Here is a 26390-nt window from a genome sequence, read left to right on the forward strand (position 1 = left end):
TTGCAGCAAACAAATAAAGAATGAAAGGCAGAAGGAAAGACTTTGGGGGATCCACAGAAATTTGGTCAGACATTCAATGAGAAGGCAGTCCATTAAATAATAAACATGAATCTAATATTGTGGAAGGCTTTTCGATAATAACCTGGCTCATTGGCATATTCTGTTTTTGTCTATCAGGAAAAACAAAGTGTGTACTGTGGCTAATGTTGAGGCTTGTGTGTGCTTGAGCATGTCTGGCCTGATGAATAGCACAGACAATAATGGTGCTCAGTGAAGTCCCTCTGCTTATCATAAGCCTCATCAGTGTGTATGTGAGAGAGCATGGTGGGGGGGTTAATGACAAAAGGACAGACGTGTGACAGTAGTAAGATTTGAAAGTACCACATTATGGATCAAGAATAGTGTTATTTTTTTAATCTGGCCTAGGCCTCATAGTGGAGTCAAATAACCAATGAAAACAATAATTTTTGCAGTAGAAATTTGAATCCATTCACACACATTTCCTGGCTAGTATGCAGGGGATGTGCTACACTTGCGAGATAATAGCCATTAGGTCCTCAATCTTGTGAGCATAATGTGTTTCAGGCATGTGATTACGCTGGCAGCCCTGGGGCAAAGAGGGAGATGACACTGTGATGGAGCACCCAGTGCTGCTGGGAGGTTTTACACAGCTCTGTGGGAGGAATGCCAGTTAAATGGAAGTGTTTTGTTGCACTGGAAGCATGCACAAGGACTGACATATTTGATCCTACCCCTAGCATTTTGAAGATAAGAAACTTTGTTCTGATGTGCTACAAATGGTCTTGAAAATGAACCCTTAAAAGAAAATTATATATTTGAATCTTTAAAATGTTTACAATAGTAGCTAGCATTTTTTGAGCAAATGCAAAAAAAAAAAAAAAAAATTGATTGAAAAGCATTTTGTTGGTGTGCACCATGGCTCAAGCTTAGAGAATGTTTTGCTTAGTAATATAGCTAGGAGAAAATAAAATTTTTAATCACAATTAAATGAGTCATTCAAACTATTTACACAGAGTTTAAAAGAACAGAACTGGTATGATTATTAATCCTTAATTCCTCGAATGTACACACGACTGTTGTGGCTCTGTGTCCAAAAATATGGCAGTGTAAAAGCTACAATCATTGGTAAAAGAAAGTTAGATCATGCTAAGAAAACTCTGTGAACAAGAGTCTCTAGAGTTTAGAGAACTTAAAAGTTTAGGCTATGTGTCTGACATTGTGTGGTTGTGCAGTGCAGTCATTAAAAACAATTATTTTTAAGAAATAAAATGTTTATTTATGAAATGGCTGTGAGGACTATGCAGTTTACACATGAACTCCCATAAGGTTGACGGGCCGCTTGTTATACCGTTTTGAGATGTCAGCTTCAATCTGTAAGATAAAACAGTAAAAGATTCAGATAGGAGGACAAGGAGAGCACAATCAACTCACAATTACATTAATTAAATGAGCAGATAAAAAAAAAAATCACTATTATTCCCTTCCTGGATATACTCCTACAAGTTAATAGAATATAGTACCAGTTTCTTTAGTTCCTTAATGTGGGCAGCCAGCAGGTCGATGCGAGGTTCTAGCTTGGCCTGTTCCTCCAGAGCCTCTTGACGCTGCTCTTCTAGGGAGGCACGTTTCAGCACCAAGATCTCAGACTGCTTCAGTTTCTGCCTCAGCATGTCGGACACACGCTCTACATAGCTGAAACACAACCACAGTAATGAACTTCCAGCAAGATTTCTTGTGTATGCCTACATTTAATTCTGAAGAGTCATCGTCCTGCATCGTCCAGTTTCCCAATTTCTCTGGTCTATATTATGTGTGTGGCAAAACCTGGGCAAAAGTCCTAAATCACCAGAACTGACATTTAATGCATCTTATTCATGAATTATTCTAAATATATGTGTACATCTGTTAATGCTAAAGAACAGTAAGTGTGCATATAAGCACTTACCGTGGCGATGCCTGGATCGTGAACAGATGCTTCATGCGCAACGATGTCAGTTCTTCCAGGAGGTGGCGTACATCTGCCAGCATGGCCTGCACATGCTCACAGGTCTGCCCCTGGATCACAGAGGGAGCCAGCTGGAACTGGCTCATGGCCACCATATCACCCTCCTCAATCATCTCACTCAGTCTCTGACACAGGAACACTTCCAACTAAGCAGTCAGACACAGAGAGGAGTACATCACAACCTAACAAACATTTCCACCAGAGATAAACCACCATTACAGCTGGAAAGCTGTTTATGACAAAAAGCGTGCATGATATTTTTTTATGTGATGGGTTTAAGCTGTTTATAAAATAGGCTGTAGACACAAGTGTAGACCCAAATTTCTAGCTTGCTTATTGTCATGTGTCATAAAATAATGTTTTAGTGTGGAGTTGAAGTACCTCCATCAATTCATCGATAAACTGACTTCGTGTCTGTGGGTTCTCGAGCAAAGAGAGCGCGTCCTCGCCTCTCGCAACACCTTCAGGACCTGTAAACCCAGCCTGGCTCATTAATCTTGTGAGAACGTTATGCCCATGTGAAATTTACTACAGAAAGCAAGTACATATTTACAGTCAGTGCCTGCAGCAACAACTTCGATTTCCACTGCAGCAGTTTCAGTTTCACCCCAGTCAATGGAGCCATCATCTGTTTCCTTATATTGAAATAGGAATATTAAACATATGACACAATCAATATTACTGCCACTGTGCTTCACAATAAGAAAAAAAATCTATATGTTTCCACATTCATATGCAAGTTGCTGTATTCAGAACATGTGCATTACCTCTTTGCCAGACTCAAGTGTGATGCCCCAGTCCACCCCCTCCTCAACTGTGGTCCCAATATTTACCTCCTCAGCACCCCCACAAAGGTCACCCCAGTCAATCTGTATAAAATGAAGCGTGAGTGAAAACATTCACCCAACCTGTTCATTTGTTTTTTTACAATGCTATTTGGTTACTTACAGTTTCTTCTGTTACTGTGTCAGGTGGTGCTTCCTCTACTACAGGTCTCTCTATAACCGTTGGCACTATTCCTGTCTTCCACTGGTAAATTGTTGTGTTTCCTCTTTGTTGAATGAAAGACAGCATTGGCAGAACAGGCTTAGACCTAACGAGATATGGAAGATACCAGTTTATTTAACAATTGACTCTAAAGACTAAGCAATTTATCTAAAACTATAAAAGATGAGTGAATGAGTGGATGAGATTGTAAGTAAAATAATTCATGAATGAATTTCTGAAGTCATATTAATGCCACTCACCAGTCACAGACAAATTTAGTAAAAGCTATGTAGAACTTTATAGTTTCCTCCAGGCAGGCAGCCTGTTTTCCTGTTTCCTCCAATACAGTAGGTAAATCTTTAACAAGGGCCTGCAACTCCCGTGCCACATTCTCCCCCTGCAGAAGTCAGATCAGTAACTTTATAATCTTTGAGAAACATTTCCTTAGTCAAGTGCTTTTTTTAAAGAACTATTTGTTTTGAAATCAGTGTTTCATAATCTGCTGGAGAAATCAGTAGATTACACGATATAGCAATAATAATGTGGATAACTGACTATCATACCTATGAATTCATGCTGAGTGTCAAACTGTAAAACAGTGGGCATTAATATGTCCTTTATATATAATGTATTTTTTATTTTTTTTTCATTTATTGGAAAGTCCTTCAATGGTTTTTGGTTGTGGCTGTTGTGACTTCTGTTCGGGGCATAAGCTCAAGCTAGAAAAACTGACTCACATTGGGCATTCCAGTTCATCCTAAAGGTGTTCAGTGGGGCTATGCAGACCACTCAACTTTTCCACACCAACCTTAGAACACCATATCTTTGTGCACAGGAGCACTGTCACACTGGAATATGTTGGGTGTGAATTTTAAAGCATACAAAGTTATCCTATACAACTGTATACTTGACTTTTAGCTGTTTGGAAAAACCCTACAAATAATAGAATGGTTAGGGTCCACATACTTTTGGCCCTATGTCTCCTGCCCAAAAGTACAGTGTGCAAACATCTGCATGTTTTTGTAGGTCCCATTCAAGTCAAATAATTTTTTAAGTGTTAAGTGTTCTATATTGCAGTGACTGCCTATACAAACTTTGTATATTGCATTGACAATGTAAACACTTGAGAGAGAAGAGAAACGGTATTTCAATCTCTCTGTATGTGTGCACCATGAAAAGTATATATAAATTCATAAATTATTCCTTTTGCTGTGTCTGTTTTATTGGCGACTCACTACAGACTCAGTAGATGCTCACCGTAATGCCGTATTGCTTGCAGGCTGCGTGGTAGCGCTCCCTCATGTCTGCAGCTCCGCTCTGGCACTCCAGCTCGCGCCTACTCAGCTCCTGCTGCAGTTGCTGTGCTTTAGCTACCTGTTTCCTCAAAGCAGGGCCCTCGTAGCTTACACTGCGGCTCAGCAGGCTGGCCAGCTCAGCTAAACACATACAAGTATGTCATGTGCAATACAAACATACAGCAATCTTTAAATAAGTCTATACACAATATACATAAAATCACTTAAAAAAAAAAAAAAAAAAAAGCATCCTCACTTACCTAGATATGCATTATCTTTCTCATAAAGTGACACAATTTCTTGCCAATCCTATTGATGATAACAAAATTATTTATATTTTATATATATATATATATATATATATATATATATATATATATATATATATATATATATATATATATATATATAAAATGTTTAGTATATGTGAAAACTGTTACACACAGACAAATCAAAAGCATGCAATCACCTTCATTCTTTGTGATGAGTATTTGCCGAATATATTTTTGGATGAGACTTCTGTTCCCTTTAGTATATCCACTATCCTTAGGCAATGGAAATAATGTATATCTGCATAGACAGAATATTTTTTTAACTAAAGGTTAATAGATAAGTAAATAATAGTTTGTATGCTGTAAAATCAGCAGAAAAACATGCATGCACACATAAGTTGCAGAGTTTTTGGACTGGTATGCCATTCAGGTGTTCCTGTGACAAACTGCAGATCACATCACAACCCTGACCAGGATGAAGTGAGTATAAAATATGACTGAACAATCTTATAAACATACATTCAGAAAAAGTATTTATTTACTTTGTTAAAATGTATTCAAATCTGATGCACACCTCTGGCTCAGTGTTTCTTTCTCTTTAACATACCAAGCCAGCCAGTCGTGTATTTGCTTACCCACTCTACATACAAGATATTGAAAAAAGTTGCATGTGCAAGTTAGATGTGAGGAGATTAAGGGAAAAAGGACTGACATGAGCCCATGAGCAGCTGTTTGATCTCCTTGTTCTCTGGCATGTCCTGGAGAGCAGCGTTGATCTTCTCTCTGATGCATTTCACTGCATTCTGCCATTTCAGAGTACAATGTCTCCTGTCCACCAGCCAGTCTGAAAACAAACGCACACATATGCACCAACTGCTGGAAACAAATTTCTAGTATGTCGACACTTAAGCCAATAAACCTGATTGTTATACTGCGCATGCGTGTACAGGTGTAAATGAGAATGAAATCTTACCGAGAAGTTTGCTGGTGTGAATGTCAATAGGGAGATTTTGAATATTCTGAAATGACAAAAAGAGTTTATTTCCTGTAAAAGTGTTAGTGTAACACGTTAGGTAAAGACCCATGTCAAGTAAGAAACCAATAGTTTAGAAAAGTAGCTATAATACTGACAGCTGACTTGCATACACAAAGTCTGAACGTCACTGACATCACAAGCATTCAAAGTTGTATTATCATTATTACTACAATCACACATTTAGCACTGTAGGCCATTGAAGCTACAAAACGTCAAATGCACCGCCTCAAAATCACGTTTATCCACAACCCTCACTTTACCTCCATATTGTACTTAATTTCCTGTTATTTTCTCATATAATGATTTACTATAAGATACTCTACAGATCCATAATAGTTTTAAATGCGATGTCTCATGCATACAGTTTTCGTTTACATGGCCATTGACACGTACTTACACCTCTAACCAATCCAAAGGCACATTGTTCAGTTTCTTCCTGTCTGGAGCGACCAATTACAAACAGCAATAGTGGCACAGTCTCCTGCGTAGACAAACCACAGGACCGGGTCTACAATCACCAAAGTAAAAGACCTCATTCTCTTACAAAGCGACCCTTTTTACCAGATGGGTGCAGAGTTCACCTTATATTTTCTCAATTCTGATATTTAATGCAAATATTAACTGAGGCTCTTGACTCATATCTGCTTTATTATGCAGCCACACATTTGGCTCATTAGATAACCTCATAATTGTGCATAAAGGTGTACATGCTGCATTGTATTTTCTAATATTAAATGTTTGCACAGTATAACAGTGGTGCTTTTGATTTTAACCTGTGAGCTTCTGAACCAGAGTCTAATGCCTTACCCACTGAGCTACCACTTCTCATCTCTGGAGTTGGCAGCAAACTCACCTTTATTTGCATGTACACTAAAATTATTCATTGCCTGATAAACAGATAAACAGATAAACTTACCACTTTTAATCTAAATTGGTTCACTTGAGAACTAGAAAGGTTAAATCTAACCATGTTGTATAATAATTAGTACACTACATATCCAAGGCAACTCTATAATTACACTTACCGAGGTCAAACTGTGTCATAGGTTGCGTGGTTTTCTTAGCATATATATATATATATATATATATATATATATATATATATATATATATATATATATATATATATATATATATATACAGTATATATATATATATATATATATATATATATATATATATATATATATATATATACTGTATATATACTGTATAGATAGATAGATAGATAGATAGATAGATAGATAGATAGATAGATAGATAGATAGATAGATAGAACTATATTATCAATACATCGTACAGTTACACAGTAATAAAATGCAGTTAAGGGTCTACCAGAAGTGCAAATGGCAGTATTGCGCAGACAGACAATTGCAGATAAATGTGTAAATATATGTCCAATGCACAACATATAAATAGAAAGGCAATAGACATTGCAGAATGTTCAAAAGCTGTTAAGCAAGTACAGTAAGAGTATATATGTTTATAAGATCTATATGTAAGATGTATGTGAGGCACAATATATGTGGAAGTTTATGAGATCTTCTTCTTCTTTCGGCTGCTCCCATTAGGGGTCGCCACAGCGGATCATCCGTCTCCATACCACCCTGTCCTCTACATCTGCCTCTCTCACACCAACTACCTGCATGTCTTCCCTCACCACATCCATGAACCTCCTCCTTGGCCTTCCTCTTTTTCTCCTACCTGGTGGCTCCATCTTCAGCATTTTTCTACCAATATAATTCATGTCCCTTCTCTGCACATGTCCAAACCATCTCAATCTCGCCTCCCTCACCTTGTCACCAAAACATCCTACATGTGCTGTCCCTCTAATAAACTCATTTCTAATCTTGTCCATCCTCGTCACTCCCAACGAAAACCTTAACATCTTCAGCTCTGCTACCTCCAGCTCCACTTCCTGTCTTTTACTCAATGCCACTGTCTCTAATCCATACAACATCGCAGGTCTCACCACAGTCCTATAAACTTTCCCTTTTATTCTTGCAGATACCCTACTATCACAAATCACTCCTGTCACTCTTCTCCACCCACTCCACCCTGCCTGCACTCTTTTCTTTACTTCTCTAACAAACTCTCCATTACTTTGCACTGTTGACCCCAGGTACCTGAACTCCTCCACCTTCTCCACCTCTTCTCCCTGCAACCGCATCACTCCACTGCCCTCCCTCTCATTCACACACATGTACTCTGTCTTACTCCTACTGACTTTCATTCCCCTTCTCTCAAGCGCATATCTCCACCTCTCCAGGCTCTTCTCAACCTGCTCTCTACTCTCACCACAAATCACAATATCATCTGCAAACATCATAGTCCAGGGAGACTCCTGTCTGACCTCGTCCGTCAACCTGTCCATCACCACTGCAAACAGGAAAGGGCTCAGGGCCGATCCTTGATGCAGTCCAACCTTCACCCTGAACCAGTCTGTCGTACCTACTGCACACTTCACTGCCGTCACACTGTCCTCATACATGTCCTGCACCACCCTCACATACTTCTCTGACACACCTGACTTCCTCATACAATACCACAACTCCTCTCTCGGCACCCTGTCGTACGCTTTCTCTAAATCCACAAATACACAATGCAGCTCCTTCTGTCCTTCTCTATACTTCTCCATCAACATCCTCAAAGCAAATAAGGCATCTGTTGTGCTCTTCCTCGGTATGAAACCATACTGTTGCTCACAGATGGTCACCTCTTCTCTCAGCCTGGCTTCCACTACTCTTTCCCATAACTTCATGGTGTGACTGATCAACTTAATTCCCCTGTAGTTACTGCAGGTCTGCACATCTCCCTTATGCTTAAAGATCGGTACCAGCACACTCCTTCTCCATTCCTCAGGCATCCTCTCCCCTTCCAGAATCCTGTTAAACAATCTGGTTAAAAACTCCACTGCCATCTCTCCTAAACATCTCCACGCTTCTACCGGTATGTCATCTGGTCCAACCGACTTTTCATTCTTCATCCTCTTAATCGCTGCTCTCACTTCCACCTTACTAATCCTATCTACATCCTGCTTCACCAACTCCACATCCTCCAACCTTCTCTCTCTCTGATTTTCCTCATTCATCAGCTGCTCAAAATACTCCCTCCATCTTCTCAACACACTCTCCTCATTAGTCAACACATTTCCCTCTCCATCCTTTATTGCTCTAACTTGCAGTACATCCTTCCCAGCTCGGTCCCTCTGCCTGGCCAATCGGTATAAATCCTTTTCTCCTTCCTTAGTGTCCAACCTCTCATACAGCTCCTCATGTGCCTTTTCCTTGGCTTTCGCCACATCCCTTTTTACCTGCTGCCGCATCTCCTTGTACTCCTGCCTACTTTTCTCATCACTCTGTCGATCCCACTTCTGTTTTGCCAATGGAAGTTTATGAGATATTTTTTTAATTTACAATATAAGATATGTACAATGTATTAACATGTGTACATGAGCATATTTCTGTCACAAGATTAAAGTCTATACAGTGCATTGAAATAAATGTAACTTTGGTTACATGCAAATAATTTGCTTGCTAGTTGTTTTTAGCTTTCTTTGGGATACCTGAATATAGCTATATGAATATATCAGATTTTTTGATTATTTTCAGGATTACCTACAGGGTAGGATGTTGGAATATTAAGTCTGGCAAAAAAAAAAACCCAAAAAAACCCAAAACATTAAATACAGACCAACTTATCATTATTAGTTTGTAGATAGATGCATTTGTCAGTACATGTGTAAAGATGTCAACACAATATTTTCGGGCATTTCTACACCTGAACCTGGGATTGGATCAACTACAGCTTTGTTTACACCAACCACAATGTTAAGAACTCAAACTTTTTTCTTTTTTTTCCTTTTTTTTTTTTTTGTTTATTAGTTTTTGCAACACATACTTAATAATGTGTTCATCAGCTTTTATTAACTTAAGAGCAACACTAATGCTGTATGTATTATTTCTGTAATAGATGTATATAACAGAGGTTTATTTTGCAATATTTAAAAGAGTGGTACGAAAGTTTCTTACACATGTCGCTTACATTTGACGTTTTTTTGCATGTTGTTTATTTCAGAAATCAGAAATCTAATCCTGAATTATTTATATAAAAAAAAACATGTAAAGAGAGGAAGCTATCAGTGTACCAGCAAAGCAGTGAGAGACATAGTCCTTTAGTAGAGGGTAGGGCCAGCATATCTTGCACCAGCATGCTGTTTCGCTTGGGAGAACCATAATTCCAAGTCAGTTAACCTGGCATTGGTGAAGTGATCCACCTGTTTAATGCCAAATATTTTCCAGACACACCACTTTCCTGGGGATATGTGCTGCCTCGGTCCATTTGTGGTAAATATTCACATAGTTTAATGACTGTCACCACTGCATTTCTTTTTAATTAATTTAATATTTACCTTGTGAACATCAAACTACAGTACTCTGAAATGTAGATATGTTGCTAACTCACCCTGGTTTCACCCAGTTGTACTAACCAAAGTATCTATTACTTAACTGGGTGCAGCTATGCTGTCTAAAACTTTGATTAAAAACCCTTGAGAAAAAAGAATTGCACAGACGTATAATACATTCTGCCAGTTGAACATTACTATATAATCCCACATAGACCACTGCCATTTCGACCTTGGCTGTCAGCAGCTCATACAAGAGGAGAAACTGAGCCAGATTCGTTTAGCAAACCTCAGTAATAGATGAGCGGTGAGTGCCATCTTTGGGCAACAACAGTAGTAGCTAATTCGGTGATGTGAGTAAGGTGGTGAATATTAACAAGAAGAAAAGCCCAGAAAAAAATATTGCTATCTCTGGAGGACTGAATATCTACAAGCGGTTAAACATATTATCCTGTACAGTCAGTGGACCTGCAGGCATGTTGTTATATAGTGGGGGGGGGGGGGGGGGGGGTATGCTCTCATACATTTCTGTATGAGAGCATTATATATTGTAAACACTGTCATATGGTTTCAGTTTGTTGGAAGATCACAAGAGGGTACCCAGGTAATTTTTACTGCCTGGGCCATTACACATATGTGTTACACAGAAAACCAGTTTAATGGATTATTAGGGGGAATTTGAAAGGTAGTACACATGTTTACAGACCTGTTTTTGTATAAGCTGTTTTGAAGTTTCTTGAAAATCAGCAATGTTTTGTATGTTTTGAAATGTGAGATTTGCAGCATCCCATAGTCAGCACACTAAACTTCACATTGTAGTGCACAAACAGACTAGAGTGGTAAACCATATTCAAAGGAATTTGTGAATCTTTTATCTTTTATGTCCTAGGTGATCAGGGAGAGGGATGAATAAGCTTTACTTTCGTCTATGACAGTGAAAGAAAGGCATTTAGTTTTCAAAACCTCACGTGTTTATTTTCTACATCCAGAATGCTGAGTGTCCATTGTATATACAATGCAAATTAGAAGTCAACATCACACTCCCATAGGATTGGTTCAGTTTGATGGAGTGAACCCTCCCCCTTTTCACTCATATGGCTGTAACATTTACACAAGTTCCAAAGGGTTGTCCCTAAGTTTCGGCTTGACTTGTGGGAGGCTCTATAATCAGTTATTTCAGTGTTTATGTCTGTGTGTGGGTGTGTAGGGAGATAGTGGGGAAGGCAGCACCTTGGTGTCAAATGAAAACAATCATAGTTTTATGAAGGAAGGTTCAAGGTACAAAAAGTGGCAGAGCTGCAGAGTGCTTTGCAGTCACTGAAAGAGGAAACCTGCACAGGAGCATGGAAGAAAACAGCGGGTAGAATATCCCAGTCCTGCCTTCATGTGAACGTCTGCTCATCTGAAACACCACTATCTTTAAATCTGGTAAATTAATTGTAAAATGATCTACAAATCTATTGTAAATGCTTGATGAGTATTTTTTTTTTTCATTTTCTTCTACATGTATAAACATCATGTGAGGTTAAACAGCTGCATGTGTGTAATAAGAAGTATTGTTGTTTTCAGAATGTGCACAGGGCTTTAAGGGACTTTTTCAGCTGGCAATGTTTACTGCTTAATGCTCTCCCTCCTTTTAATTAGAAGTCATTATCTTGAATAGAGATGCTTTATTGCTCAATGTCAGATAGCAATCTTGCACTCAGCATGAACCTAAAACATTTATTAAAATTGATATTAGATAGATGGTATCACTGTCGCGAGTTAAATGAAAAGGATAAGATTGGGAGAATAGCCATCGGGGTAAAGTGGGTCTGGATGAATGCTTTGCTCTTAAAGCAGTAAAACAGCTTAGTCAGAGAAACAGAAACCGACTAGGGCTCCTAAACCCCACAGTAACCATGACAATATCCACACCTATCCCAGCTGAGAGAGATATTATAAAAGCCCAGTTCAGTGAGCAAACATAATACTCCTGTGACTATGACTTACTTTACTGGGCCTGGCTGCCATTCGGCTAACTTTTTCCTTGTTTAAACATTGTTTCAGTGAAAGGCTTTGAACTTGGTTATTGATTGTCTCAAGGCGTGCATGTTTTGTGATCTGTAAAAGTGTTCAGACAGAATGAAACCAAATCATTTATAATGCAATTCATAATGTCATATAGAAATTTAGTTAAAGTGTTAAATGGTGGTATATTGCATGTTATAAAGCTAGATGTTTGTTACAGAATATAAACCTAAAAGTATATGACTTTTTAAAAAAGAAAATCCACTTAATGTCTTTCTCATCGGTAGTGTTCTTAGTTGGATTACAGTGTAGTACAGTCAGCACCCTTTACCGCTCTCAGGAAAATAAAACCATTGACTTCTTTTACTGAAACAAGACACCATTTAAGAGATGTGAAGATTAGTGTGCTAGAAATACGTGCTCTTAAGGACACACAACTGTGTGAACATTCCTAAAAAACAGTAGTTTCTCAACTAAATAATGGCATTTATTTATTTATTTGCAGGATATTTTTGACATCCTTGCTTCCTTTACTCACTGTGATTGTCTATAATGATTCCTTGAACCATCCATATTTTGCATTTGTTTTACATTTTAACTCTTCGAAAAGATGGCAAGTTTTCAAAGGATTAAAAACTTTTGATTTAGGCACAATCTTAAATCCCATCTTATTTAATATGCAGTCCAACTTATCATTTGCCATAATGAGCTCATATGAAAGTTTAGTCCTTCCTAAGGGGCTGAAATACTATGGAAGAAAGTGCACACCATGAAACGTTGTCCTATCAAAAAAAAGATCAAACTGATTAAAAATGTAATAAAGTCAAGCATGTGAGCTTATGTAAGAGAAAGTTGGCCTGGTGGCTGGCCGTGTGAGATGATCTATTGTCAAACTGATCTATTATCAAACCTTTGCCACTTGCTTCATATTTACATTAGATAGTATTACACATACATAAGGAACATAGAGACCTTATACATGCTTATATATGGCCTTGCAGTTGCCTGGCTAACAGAAAAGCAAACAATTCGGTATGCAAGACTGTGGGTGTTGGCACATCTTAGATCTAAAGGAAGGGAGAGTATACAGTGGTACTTGTCATCAATTGAACAGAAGTGGAATCAGATGTCATTCATGTATGTAATCATTAACAGAGGAAAAAGCTTGCCTTAACACTTCTTGCTATTTACCTAAAGCCACTATAAAATCTTCTGATGAAATGAATAGAAACTTATCCACTACACGCATTTAGAGTATAAAGTAGGTTAATAATGTGCTAAATGTTTAAAACAAGCAAACAAACAAACAAACAAACAATGATAGCAATAGATTTAATAATTTGACCCTTTTTTAAGAAAGAAACACACATTTCTTGTGCAATAAATTGCATCAGCACCTTAAAGTTAAAGGAGACTTTAGAAACTCTAGAATGTCTAAATCTTTCAAATGTAAAACAACAATTTACACTGAGATCCTAACTACAATAAAATAGTTTATATTAATAGTTAACTCTGACATACCATAAAATTCAGGTTACTAATATGCTCATCAGTTTATGATCCACAGGGTGCTTATAATAACCAGTTTGATTGTGATTGCATATATAAGAAAGAATGTATGCCTTTGTGGTATAGTCTGATGAATTCCTGAAGCAGAATAATTGAATTCACCTAATCTCACACACTTTCCGCGATTCAATGTGATCGTCGTTAAAATAGTAAATAAACCTAAATTAGCAAATGTTCTTTCAAACTGAAATTAAGAATTGATGTGTGTGAATGGAGATATGGTAATCCACTGGTATCCCATCTTGACTGTATGTATTACAGTTCTGGGCATATAATTAAAGGCTTAACAGTGAAATTAAATGGTAAATAAAATAAAAGATGTACAGGTGGTAAAAAATAATTATTGACCTAAAAGTAGCATTTAGGCTTTAGAGACTTTAGTTCCTGCAAGAAGGGGTGAAGCTGTAAAATCTAATTGTGTTGTAAGTCATAAATCACTAAATCCATAAATTACCTCTGTTGCAGGTCCAAAGGTTTGTTTTGTATAAACTATGGCTGACCATGCCTGGTGGAAACTTAGCTTCTTGAGGAAGAAGCCAACTGAGGCCAAAGTCCTTTATGAAATTCCAGCTGAGTATGGAAGCAACACTGGCAATAAAGAGCTGTCCAGCCATCCTCAAATCACAGATAACGCTGGCAGTCAGCTAAATACCAAGCTGGAAAAGATTGTGGACAGATCCGCCACCAAAAGCCGTCATGTCAAAGTCTCGCACTCTGGACGTTTCAAAGAGAAAAAGAGGGTTCGATCTACTTTGGCTGAAAATTCTAATATTTTTAGTGAACACAGCAGGACTGATGAGAACTTTGCATTAGAGAAATAGAACATGTACTAAAAAGGAGAATCTATACACAGTATAAATGCTTACAAATGCACATGCTTTTGCTTTTTAATTACAGAATTAAAATCAATAGATATCTGATTGAATAATAGCGATATATTGCTGCAGAACCTTCTTGTTTATCTTATCTAGTCATAGACATGATGATCTTGCTAACAGGTAAAAAATATTTTATAAACTTAAATTAGAAATTAAGATTTAAGAGTTCTTCTGATACCAAAAAAATTTAAGCATGGGCTAATTGTTTAGTGTACAGAAATCTGTGAGCATATTACGTAAATTGTATGATGTACGTAGATTGTATGTGTTTGGCCTGTTTTATGTGTATTTAAACATACTGTTGAAAACATTTGTGATTGTGTACTAAAGATGAACTGGATGTTTAAGCAAAGACAACAGAACAGACATTTTTCAATATTTTACTTCACCAGGACATTTACACAGGGAAAATAATGTACACGTTTCAATACAGATCTACGTTGGTTGCTAGTGTGGCCTATATTAATAATAAAAAAAACCCGAGATTTTACACGGTTCTAAATAACTAATAACTACAGTGTCTGCTTTTTTTGTTGTAGCACCGCCATCTAGTGGCTGACAACAACATTTACATTAAATGCAAAAAACACTGGCAAAATATAAATTAGGGAAAAACCTAATGGCTGTGGTTCAGACCCTTCCGGTTACGGCTGCACTACATTGTCTACATTAAAACAATATCACTCATCTCATCACAGTGTAATATTATCCCTACAGTGACCTCTTTAATTCTAGTATGAAAATAAAAAACAATAACAAACCTCAATTCTCAGAGGCTCCACAACAGCTTAGTGTAAAACTTTAATAATTAATCATTTATTGGCAGTATAAAGATACAGCTCAAATAGCTACCACAAACACAAGCAACAAAGCTTTGGGCAGAAACCAAAAGGTACGTAATCTCAAGGTACCATACTACGGTAAAATGTTACCTGCTGGTTGTTTTACATTTTATGATGTTTAGGATGGAGCACAGACATCATGTCAATCAATAATCTATTAACAAGAATTACAGACTACAACGTTTAAAATGATTCGATTTTATGGTACAATAACAATTTGTCTAAAGCAGGTAAAACTTTCTAGCAGCAATCCTGCAGATCCAGATTCTTTACTAAATGAAACACATATGTGTTTCTAGTTAACTTCCTAATGTACTGAAGTTATTCTAGAAGAGAAATGGAGTGAAATGATTTCCGGTTAGGGAGCTAACCGTTGGTACACCCAGCCTTCCTCAGTCTGATTCTGCATCTCTTGAAGTTCAGTCTCACCCTCCTTAACTTTTGTGAAAACAATACGATCGTGCAGTCTGTTGGTTTGGCCTTGCCAGAACTCAATCAGGTGTGGTACAACAATGTAGCCTCCCCTACAGGTTAAGAACAAAATAACAATAAACAATAGAGTTATGATACAAAAGTAATGGCAGAATAACTGCAGTTGAATAGAAACATTTAGTACCCTACCCTGGTTATTACTATCAATTTAATAAAAAGGAAGTATAAAGAAAAGGTCAAAGCAATCTAAAGTTACTTGGTTCTTTGACACATACCAGTAATCTGGTATTGGAACCTCCGAGTCCTTGTATTTCTCCTCCAACTCTGCATTCTTCTCTCTTAGGTACTGAGTAGAAAAGAAGGTCATTGCACGAGAGTTTCCCCTTCAACCATTGAATGGTACAGTTTGGTACAGAGTTGAGGCTAGAAACTGTTTACTCACCTGTCGGCCAGGTATCACGCTGCTCTGCCTGCTCACAACTGCACCAATCTGACTGCTCTTGGGTCTCGAATGAAAATACTCAGCAGAAGTCTGACGTGCAATTCTCTCAACAGTACCTTCGATACGAACCTGTAGGGACACAACTGTAAATAAATGTACATTTGTAAAGAAACAAGTTACTCTAGAACCCATATATAATCCACATATAAAATATATAATCTGCATTTGTATTTTTAATGGTCCTTCTTTGACTTGCACAACTGTCAACCATAACCCCTTGTGTGTTCCCATAGCAATGGATAACAAGGGGGTTTCACACGTGTGTAACCTCATATTTATACAACAGAGAAACAAGTCATGGTCATACAGGACAATGTACATTAAACTGAGAGCAGGCACATAAAGGAAATGTAGTATTTTGAGGCCAAAGACTAGACTGTTGAAACAGAGTTGGAAATGCACAATTGTCAGTAATGGCTTTATGAATTGTAAGAATTCAGTTTCCTTTCAATAGAACAAACCTGTTACAGCATGACAAAGACATAGCTTGCCAAAGTTTGCTGTGGAATAACTGTGCTTTACCTAATTAATTATCTAGTGGCTAAACAGGCAGAAATTCCCACAGCCACTTTTTAAACATTTGTGGAGAGCCTTCCCAGAAGAGTGGAGGTATTGTATCAGCAATGAGGGACAAAATCTGGAGTGGCATTTTCGGCATGTTCATATGCATTTGAAGGTCAGGTGTCCACAAACATTTACCTACACAGTATATTTAGAAATGTCTGTAATGGTAATTTTATATTTTTCCTATTCTCTTTTTGCTAACATATACTAAATATGCTTAATGTACAAGCGTGTAAACACTCACCTGTCTATTCAGTGGCTCCCAGTAAAAGACTAGACAGGCATGGGGGTTTATGTCCTATAAGATGGGTTTAAAAAAGTATTTAAATTTTTGGTGACTTTGACTCTGAAACAAATTACAGATAGGCTGTTTGGAAAGACTTACCAGCTCTTTACCTTTACGGCTTTCATAGTTTGTGAAGAAACGGAAGCCCTCATTACTGTAACCTTTCAGCAGCACCATTCGAGCAGAAGGCCTGCCGTCCCTTTGCACATTAAAAATGACAAAAATCTGAGCACTTACTCCAACAGTAGCACATGCATCAGTTTGTTGTTGAAGTTTTTAAAATGAAGCACAGCTCCTCTTAAGAATAAAATGCAATATGCAATAATAAAAAAAAAAACATTCTCACTTGGTTGCTGTTGCAAGGCACATGGCGTTGGCTTCACCAATTTCGGGACACTTTGTTGCTTCATCAAACCACACACCAAACTGCTTAATAGGGTCCAGGGAAATTAATTGATCTTCTTCGAAAGACTGTGGGGTTAAATTAAAATGACATGATTATGTGTATACAGAAAAAAAACCTTTAATCTATCTATCTATCTATCTATCTATCTATCTATCTATCTATCTATCTATCTATCTATCTATCTATACATACAGCTGCTTTCATACTGTATAAAACATTCAATGACAGTATTAAAGTAAATAAATAAATATTAGACAAGGTCAGGGTTCTGCGTTAAAACTGGGTTGTTATTCAGGTCTCAGTCACTGCATAGACGAGTTTAGGTTCAAAGGTGTATTAAAAAAACATGACTTTTACCTCCTCATCGCCTTTATATCTCTTTCTCATGTTACTCAGATCCATCTGTTTGTGGTCACCTGCAGATCTGGTGCAGAAATGAAAAGCAGATTCGGTTCGGTGGTAAACTGAAGGAGATCCAGGTAGATGTTCAGTCCAGTTCAGTCCAGTTCTGCAGATCAACTTTAGTGCGCTGAAGCTGAACAGGACTCTCATGCTGTCATGGCCGTGACATAATTACGTCATAACATGTTTACGTAACACGTCGCTGAAGAGTAGAAATAAACAACTTAAGTCGGTCTTTTTTTAATGCCATAATAGCAAAAGCATTTTCTCAAAAGAAAATGAAATATAAACGGATTTATTATATACATATATACATAATTATATAAAAAAAACCGTTTTATATATATTTATTATATACATATATACATAATATATATATTATAACCCAGTTTCGGCTCAAAGTTTTAAAAAAATCGTTCACCTTTCCTTGCATGGATATGTTTTGAAGCTCAGTTAGTCTTGTGCGGAAGTGCATGAAACGCAAGTCCCCTCGACGTCACATCCGGTGCAAGATGGCAGCGACCTTGTGTGGCAGGATTGTTACAAAAACAGGTATATTTTATGGTTACTTGTATCGAATGAATTAGGATCAAATTTAATAGTATTTGTAATAAATCCTTAGTGGGTGTTTAAAATGAAAGTGTTAAAGCGTAAAGGCGTGTTAATGGATTTCTGCTCCAGCTTGTGGTGTGGTTTTCCACCTCAGGCTTGGGCACCGCAAACACAACATAGGTTTATAATTAAACAAACAAACAAGCAAGCAAAAAGAATAAAAAGAAAAGAAAAGAACAGAACAGAACAACAACTATGCGGTGTATATTTAACTTCTGGGGTTGAGTTAAAATTGAAGTTATTTGGCTGAATAAAAATAATTATTTACAGTACTTTATTAATCCCGAAGGGGACTTGCTATTTTTGCATATCCCATCTTGGTAGAAAGCTGGGGTCAGAGCACAGGGTCATGGATCAGTGGGTCAGTAATCATTTGCCCCTGGAGCAGATGGGATTAGGTGCCTGTTCAAGGGCCCAACATGGAGGCTTAGTGGTGCAGAGGCTTAAAATATGGCTGAATTCAAGTCAAAACAATGAAAACAATGTTCAACAGTCTTAAGGCAAAGGATGTTGTTAAAGTTTTTGTGTAACTTTTTGTTTAAATCTTTGCAGCACATCATTATTAATACACGTATCTGTGTTCTTTATATGCCTGCAGGATGTATGCCATTGGTCCAGAGTGTACGTCATGGCTCCAAGGCAGTAACCCGTCACAGAAAGCCCATGCACTTTCTGAAGCAGAAGCTGATGGCTGTTACAGAATACATCCCCCCTAAACCTGCTCCTCCTCCTGGAGCTTTTCCATCACTTATCCAGAAAACTGAGGAGGTTGGTAATAAATAAACAAGCTAGTGGTAAAAAGTAGTGGTGATGTAATAACTACTAGATTTTAGAGCATGGCCGTGGGGTGTGAAATACATAATTTGAATACATTTGCCATATATAAAATTGAGTCACTCGTATCTATCTAAATACAATTTTAAGATTGTACTGCCATCAATGATTAAATAAAGACAATTAAATGTCTTAGAATGTTATCTCTTATTTAAAATGTATTTTATATAACAGAACAATACATGTGGTACTGTACCATATTATATACAATATAAATTCTTCTTATAATTGATCATTATTTCAGAAGAGACACAAACAAAGTGTGCAACTGAAGTTAAATTATATTTGTCTGTTTGACTAATCTGTATTTCTTTAGGAAAGTGGCCTGTTTAGGCTGTTAAAGAGAGACCTGGAGACAGTCTTTAATGAGTACAAGATGATTGCTGTGCTCCAAAACAATGCCATCAATGCTGAGGACATGTTGCTGCTGAAGCACAGGCTTAAAAAACATGACATTTCCATTAAATTCTTTCCCAATAAGGTAATGATGGTTTCAGTGAGCTGTGAACTGTCTTCCATGTTCCATGAGTTGTGTTCAGTGTGTCTTACAAATGCTCTCTCTGGATTTCTTGCTTTTTAAGGTAATGAGATCCTTTCTTCCCACCAGTCCCTATAGAAACATGCAGCCTCTGTTCATTGGACAAACTGTTTTGTTTGTCAGCAAAGAGCCAAAAGTGAAGGAAATGTTAAATGTGTTACGAAGGAGTCCTCAGATGCTACTGTTAGGTGAGATTTTTTTTTTTTTTTTTTTTTACTTTTTTTTCAATATTTTTTCCATCTTGGGTGACAAGAATTGTTTTTCCAGGAGCCTGTATTGAGAATACGCTACTCTCAAGGGAAGGAATTCTCAACCACTCTAAGCTGCCTTCTGTGCGTACTATCCATGGTGAACTGGTTGGAGGTTTGACCTTGATGACGTCACACACAGTTGCAATGCTGCATCGGCACCCAGCATACCTGTCAGCTCTCCTACAGCAGTATATTAAACAGCAGCAGCCTGCAGACAGCACTGAGATCACTTCAGCACCCAAAACGAATAAAACATCAGCCTGAATTGAATGCATTTCCATCTGCGAGGCTGAAAAATTTCAGATCCATAAGCATGAGCTCTGTGTGGACTCTGATAAAGAACATTTAATACTGTTTTGACACCAAAATTGTCATGTATTTATCGACCAATCAGTGGATTATGCAACATAAAGACATACTAAAGATGTTGTAAGTTGTCACATTTATTATTGGTCGCCCTATTAACAGTCACATGCTTCTTTTATTAAACAAAATTATATATTTGATGGCAGTAAAAAAAAAAAAATTCAATTAATAGAAAAATAATGTAATTTATTTGATTTTACTATAGGTTCCAATAGATTTAATAAATCTGTATTAATGTATTCTGAAATTAATCTTTGGAATTTGACATTTAGGTCTTTCTGCCACATTAAAACAGTTATAGTGCTCTCCAGAAATACAGGCACACTTCCACGAAATGAGCAAAAATAAATATTTAAAGGAATCACACATGCGATAATAAGTTTCCAATCTTCAGTGCCACATGCATAATGTGTTTAGCTTCTGTAAATATCTTTAGGTTTGGACAAATAAACTTCTTCAGTTCAAATCACCGTTTAATCCAGATGTTGAGATGGTCATTGTAAAACATTACATTTGCATTTATTATTTTGTGTTGATTGAGAAGTATGCATGGCTCAGCTTTTCAAAAGTTTTATATACCCGAATGAACCTCTTGCTAGAAGGCTTAAATATTACCAAACCATTCATCTTTCCATAAACAATTGGCTGCAAAACTGCTTCAAAACAAATGATGCACCATCATAACATTCAGGTCTGCATGTTGTGTGCTGAAGGTGTGAATCCCCAAAATGTTTGACAATTTAAAATCGTGATCTTGTCACAAAATGCCATGTTGCTAATTCAGAAAAACACTTAGTGAATTTCATTCACTTTATATTGTTACTGTAGATGCAATGTAAATGTAATTTTGTAATTTAAAAACAATGACCTTTCACCTTTTTTCCCCATCGTCGTAAATGTGTTCATTGAATATGCTCAGGGTTCTTATTTACAGCATGTCTTCAGTTGTTTACAGACATGGAACATTTTTCTTACTACGTATTCATGAGTAATGGTATTTTTATCTCCATTTTTATTCCATGATAATGTATGGAAAAAAGGTTTTGCATGTAAGTAACCTCATATTTACATATCTGTAGAGTTCCTGGGGGAAATAAAAAACATTTTGTTAGAAAACGTTTTAGTAATAATAAATATGTTCATTAAAAATGTATGTTTATTTCCTATATTTTTATAAAGAGGTTCGGTAATTCCGAAGGGCCCTGGGTCCTTTCAGTTGATATATTGTTTAAAGATGACTTTCCTAAAATAATCACTAGGTGGAGATCCTGCTCTTTCAGAACCTTTACCAAAGACAGTGAATTGCGTGCATTGAAATGGCAGCCGGAGACTCGCCATTATTTCTTACTATTAGGCGTCTCTGCAGAGCAATTTCTCCTGTCCCTCTAATTCCTCTTGCTCCTTCGTCACTAATGCGGATAATGGTTTATCCCTGGATGATGTTAAGACACTCAGGCAGATAGTAGGGCAGTTGAGGTATTCATAGCAAATATTATTTTTCTCGAGCATACTAAAAGGGGAATCTGAATTTACAAATGAAGATACACAACTGATTTGTGTGGAAACATGGATTCTAGAATATTTCTGAAGTAGATTTTGTATAAGAGTCTCAGGTAAGTGGCAGATAGATTCACTTATACTAAAGCTTTTCTCATTAGGAACTGCATTTAAAAACTATATAGTGTATCTACTTTGTAGATAAAATCTATTTACTATTGTTTTTTTAATTATTTTTTTTATTATTGCAGTACCTTTCAATAATTCTTCAAGCCATATACCCCTCCAAGTAACTATAATAGAAAAAGAAAATTATAAACCATCTGATGTTCTTGCACAGTGCAACTGCCTGTGCCTGTGCATACAATAATTAAGCCTTGAATTTTCAATGATTTTATGAAACTGAAACAGAAATCAGTCCATTAAGCAGATTTGCAAAGCTGAAATTTTGTGTCATTGTCATTCCTTCCTTTTAATATGAGACTTAAGTACATAACAACTGTATATGTTTGAATCATATATATTATATTAGTATTATATATTATACTATATATATATATATATATATATATATATATATATATATATATATATATATATATATATATATATAAAATAATCATTATCAAGTAATGGTGCAGTGCTCTGTGCATTCAGTGCGCAGTTTGTTTGTTTTTTCATGTTGAGTAAGCAAAGCTGCCACCTGCTAAAATCTCTTTATCCTGTTTCCTCCTGCTTGCTTCTACAGCAGAGGTCAATCCAGCCTCACTGCTAAATCTTTTGCTATCCTTCTCTTGAACAGCGTTAAAGTCTATTCCCAGCCTAGATAAATAAAATAAAAAAACCCTCTTTTAAAACTTTAAAAAATTCTCATGTATTTATCCCTTGTTTACAGTATCATCTTTTTTTTCTGAGATTATTTAATTCCCTGTGTGCCAGATCAAATATGCAGACAAATGAACTCTGTCTTCTTTTGGGAGTAGCCAAAATAAAATACAAATTTTCCTTGTTATCTTAATAAGTCTTGAACCTGAACACTCAGTGCAACAGGTAAATCAGGAATGCTACAATTACATGGCTTCAAGCCAATGACTTCAATCCTCTCACACAGAGACTCTTGCTGGTGCCCAATTACTGGTTTTACATTGAAACTCCATTTTGAAAAGATAATTTGAAATGACTGTACATGTGATTTATTTTATAATTATTATTGCTTAATATCTTGATCTTAATTGATTATTGTTTGATTCTCGTGCAGACAATTTAACAGGAACTCTCAAACAGAGGTGGTTACATGGTTATTGCATTTCTCAGTAGTCCATCTGTTGTAAATACAAAGATATATTGTTCATAGTAACTGGCTGATGTCTACTTGATGAGCATGTGTTGGCTTGTTAGTATTCTAAGCAAATTTACTTGTTTTAAACCACACCCATCTTTGGTTTTCAGTTATTTTTGTGTTTATTGGTCTTGTGGTAAACAGGTAAACTTGATGATTTTTTTTTAAATATATAACAACAAGTGATCCAAATATTCACATCATTGCTAATGGAAATGTGCTTAACTGATTAATATCCCTGGCTATTTGATCTTAACAGTATTTGCTGCATTCAAGTTAGTTTTCAGTGGCATTTTAACAAATTTAGGAGGTTTCTTTGAAGTCATTTATGTATGTAGTGCTTTTTCATATTGCATTCAACAAACAGATATAAAGAGTCTTTTATGTCTTTTACATTCTGTATGGTTTGTATACATCAGTAATCAGAGTAATCTAATTAAGATCAGTGGATTAATTGTTAGATCTAATATATCATTATTTTATATTGACTCTGACTAAATGTTTTTTTTTTTATTATTTGGTTTGAAAAGAAAAGTACACATTCTATTCCTTTGTATAGATTGGTTGTGAAAAGATGCTATGTCTAATCAAATAGTTCTTTCTTATCTTTATATTGTTGGAATCAACACAATTGTGTTGAAGAAGAAAACAGATCTCATTATTAATGTAAACTTTTATATAATAATGTGCTTGTCAGGCATATTTAGTATGGAATCCTATGGAGAAATGCCAGAACATGGCAAGTTTCAGTCTGGATTGGTCAGATCAGCTGCTGGATGGCAAAAAACTCACTCCCGGAGCAGCAGCACTGCATCCTCTCGTCATTCACGACAGGTGACTCCAAAAATCTTGATTTTCACGTCGCTCATGGGTCTTTCACCATGGCGACGTGTTTCTTTAAAACAAAAAACACAAAAATAAATACACCCTTAAGAACTTCTTGTTGGGAGTAGGGAACCTGTTGTTCAACCTCTAAATCTTAAATTGAATGCCAAACAAGTCTTAACTAGTCCCATAGAGGATGTGCTTTGTATTATTGTAAAGTGTAGGGTGGAATTTTCTGTATAACTAATAGAACTGACTGAAGGTGTACTTAGTTGTGAGTGTTAGATTCAAACACTTCTACTTGGCTTTGCTTTTTTCTTACCTTCAGAATATAAAAGACTGGGAGATAATGGAGGATCTGCAGGAGAATTTTGGTGCCAGTGTAGAGACCATGCGGGATATGAGTCCTCCTGGCATCTGTGAAGGCTACTTGATGAAGAGAAGAAAATGGCCACTCAAAGGCTGGCACAAGGTTAGTAAAGCTCATAAAACTTTGTTAGGTTTGATTTAATATCAACAAAAATCCAGAGGTTACAAATTGAGACTCTTAAGGATCATTTTCCCAACTACATAAAAAATGTAAAACATAAATATATGAAAATATTTGTTGACTATAACACAGTTTGAGGTTTATTTGGTCGTATTTTATGTTTGTTGGGGTTTTTACCTTCTGTGCCTCATTGAGTAAAACCTAACCACATACAATGTTTTTTTTTTTTTTTTAGCAATATTAGATTTCTTACAATGAAAATGTTTACTTTTTTTCTTACAGAGATACTTTGTATTGGAAAAAGGGATCCTCCGATATTCAAAAAACCAATATGATGTAAGCAGGATGTATTTGTTAATCATGTTTTAAGCTTCACATGTCATACACAGGCCCAGCTCACATGTTATACTACCAACAGTGCTCTAAAGGGAAATTGCATGGGTCAATGGATGTTAGTCTTGCAGTGATGTCAGTAAACAGAAAAGCCAGACGGATAGACCTGGATACTGGAGACAGTCTGTATCATATCCAGGTAAACTGTCAAGTGCTGATTTAATAAAATCATTTATATCTTTAACACTTTTGTGAGCTAAAGAAAGTTAAATGCAAATCAATTTGTGCAAATAATATTGTGGTTTTTTTTTTTTTTTTTTCGTCAAGGCAAAGAACAATGATCTGTACTGCATTTGGGTAACCAAGCTGAGTGCTCATCGCATGTACAAAAGGAACGAGGCAGCACATGTTCATAACAGCTTACTACAGGCCCTCTCTGATGGTAGCAATGCTCTTCAGGTCAATGGAGCCATGCAAAATGTGGTAAGCTATAGTCATATCTCCCTTAACCCCTGAGCAAGTACATAAATTAGTGGTCTAAACTGCTAATGTGTAATGCAATGTGTTTCCCTAAAGTAAAATTAACCTTCTGCAAAATGATGAATCACACATAAGCTGTATCTCAAATAACTGCTGATTATACAGACTGATGTCCATAATATCTCTTTAATAAGCATGATATATCTAATGACACAAACTAGATTAAATGCTTCATATTATTTTATGATTTTTTTTAGGGCTGTCGATATTACCGCGTTAACACATACATTTTAATGGCACTATTTATTAAAAGCGCGATAAATGCAGGACGCATTTCTGTTTGACAATTCTTATTCAAAATAAAAATAAATAAAAATATAAGATGCAAAATCAAAACCTTCAAAGGAACACACATTTATACACCACGTCCTTTCTTTACTCAGATATAAAAAATTAAATGCACTCCACCAAAATATAATATTTAATCACTAAACATTTGTTTTACTGTTTTATGCCAAGTCTCAAATCAAGCACCAAAATCCGCCATGATGCACATTTTCGGCAATTAAAAACGACTGTGTGGAAACATGGCAAAAGTTTCATTTGGTGTCAATCTACATAATTAAAACACCATAATTACTTTCAAACATTTACAAGATTATTTTAGAGCACCCTGTCAGAAGTAACAGGAACCTGGTATTTCTATGTTCTTTTTTTCATGTGTCTATTAGACATGAACAAGTTCTTTGAAAAAAACTTTGACCTTTGAAACTTCTATTTTTTATTGTTTATGTTGAGTTTGGTTTCACTAATAATAAACATTTGCATAAAGCATACATATTTTTCCATGCCATGTTGATTAGAGAAAAGAAAAGTAATAATTTAGGGTAAAAATGTGTGATTAATCGTGATC

At 36.3% G+C, this 26390-nt stretch overlaps 4 protein-coding genes and 1 long non-coding RNA gene across 6 annotated transcripts in view; 3 read left to right on the forward strand and 2 right to left on the reverse strand.

Moving 5' to 3' along the window:
• Nucleotides 1-1274: 1274 nt before the first annotated feature.
• Nucleotides 1275-6023, reverse strand: cdk5rap3 (CDK5 regulatory subunit associated protein 3). The gene is made up of 14 exons (XM_083557713.1): nucleotides 5877-6023; nucleotides 5554-5599; nucleotides 5293-5424; nucleotides 4778-4878; nucleotides 4569-4617; nucleotides 4271-4449; nucleotides 3274-3410; nucleotides 2975-3119; nucleotides 2794-2895; nucleotides 2580-2661; nucleotides 2408-2496; nucleotides 1967-2172; nucleotides 1542-1713; nucleotides 1275-1392 (listed from the first exon to the last, which is right to left on the reverse strand). Exons 1-14 carry the CDS (start codon nucleotides 5880-5882, stop codon nucleotides 1327-1329), a joined length of 1512 nt encoding a protein of 503 aa, XP_083413839.1. The 5' UTR covers nucleotides 5883-6023; the 3' UTR covers nucleotides 1275-1326.
• Nucleotides 6024-11199: 5176 nt separating this feature from the next.
• On the forward strand, nucleotides 11200-15082 carry LOC310734310. The gene is made up of 2 exons (XR_014536008.1): nucleotides 11200-11449; nucleotides 14066-15082. It is a non-coding gene; the product is annotated as an uncharacterized lncRNA (long non-coding RNA).
• Nucleotides 14845-18429, reverse strand: pnpo (pyridoxamine 5'-phosphate oxidase). Its single transcript, XM_083556176.1, has 8 exons — nucleotides 18334-18429; nucleotides 17868-18114; nucleotides 17451-17575; nucleotides 17204-17303; nucleotides 17063-17116; nucleotides 16195-16323; nucleotides 16028-16098; nucleotides 14845-15844 (listed from the first exon to the last, which is right to left on the reverse strand). Exons 2-8 carry the CDS (start codon nucleotides 18060-18062, stop codon nucleotides 15679-15681), a joined length of 840 nt encoding a protein of 279 aa, XP_083412302.1. The 5' UTR covers nucleotides 18063-18114; nucleotides 18334-18429; the 3' UTR covers nucleotides 14845-15678.
• On the forward strand, nucleotides 18366-20576 carry mrpl10 (mitochondrial ribosomal protein L10). The gene is made up of 5 exons (XM_083556177.1): nucleotides 18366-18464; nucleotides 19123-19292; nucleotides 19675-19839; nucleotides 19940-20084; nucleotides 20164-20576. Exons 1-5 carry the CDS (start codon nucleotides 18386-18388, stop codon nucleotides 20409-20411), a joined length of 807 nt encoding a protein of 268 aa, XP_083412303.1. The 5' UTR covers nucleotides 18366-18385; the 3' UTR covers nucleotides 20412-20576.
• Nucleotides 20577-21917: 1341 nt separating this feature from the next.
• osbpl7 (oxysterol binding protein-like 7) overlaps nucleotides 21918-26390 on the forward strand; it is a 17092-nt gene continuing 12619 nt past the window's right edge. The window contains exons 1-6 of one of the 2 annotated variants that reach the window (XM_083557043.1): nucleotides 21918-22126; nucleotides 24047-24183; nucleotides 24503-24646; nucleotides 24947-25000; nucleotides 25083-25196; nucleotides 25325-25480. In XM_083557043.1, coding sequence (XP_083413169.1) covers nucleotides 24058-24183; nucleotides 24503-24646; nucleotides 24947-25000; nucleotides 25083-25196; nucleotides 25325-25480 — 594 coding nt within the window. In that variant the 5' untranslated portion in view covers nucleotides 21918-22126; nucleotides 24047-24057. Of the gene's footprint in view, nucleotides 22127-24030; nucleotides 24184-24502; nucleotides 24647-24946; nucleotides 25001-25082; nucleotides 25197-25324; nucleotides 25481-26390 lie in introns of those variants that run through there. The other variant, XM_083557042.1, reaches the window with a different exon arrangement.

The sequence above is a fragment of the Silurus aristotelis genome (assembly GCF_946808225.1).
Source record: "Silurus aristotelis genome assembly, chromosome: 12".
NCBI lineage: Eukaryota > Metazoa > Chordata > Actinopteri > Siluriformes > Siluridae > Silurus > Silurus aristotelis.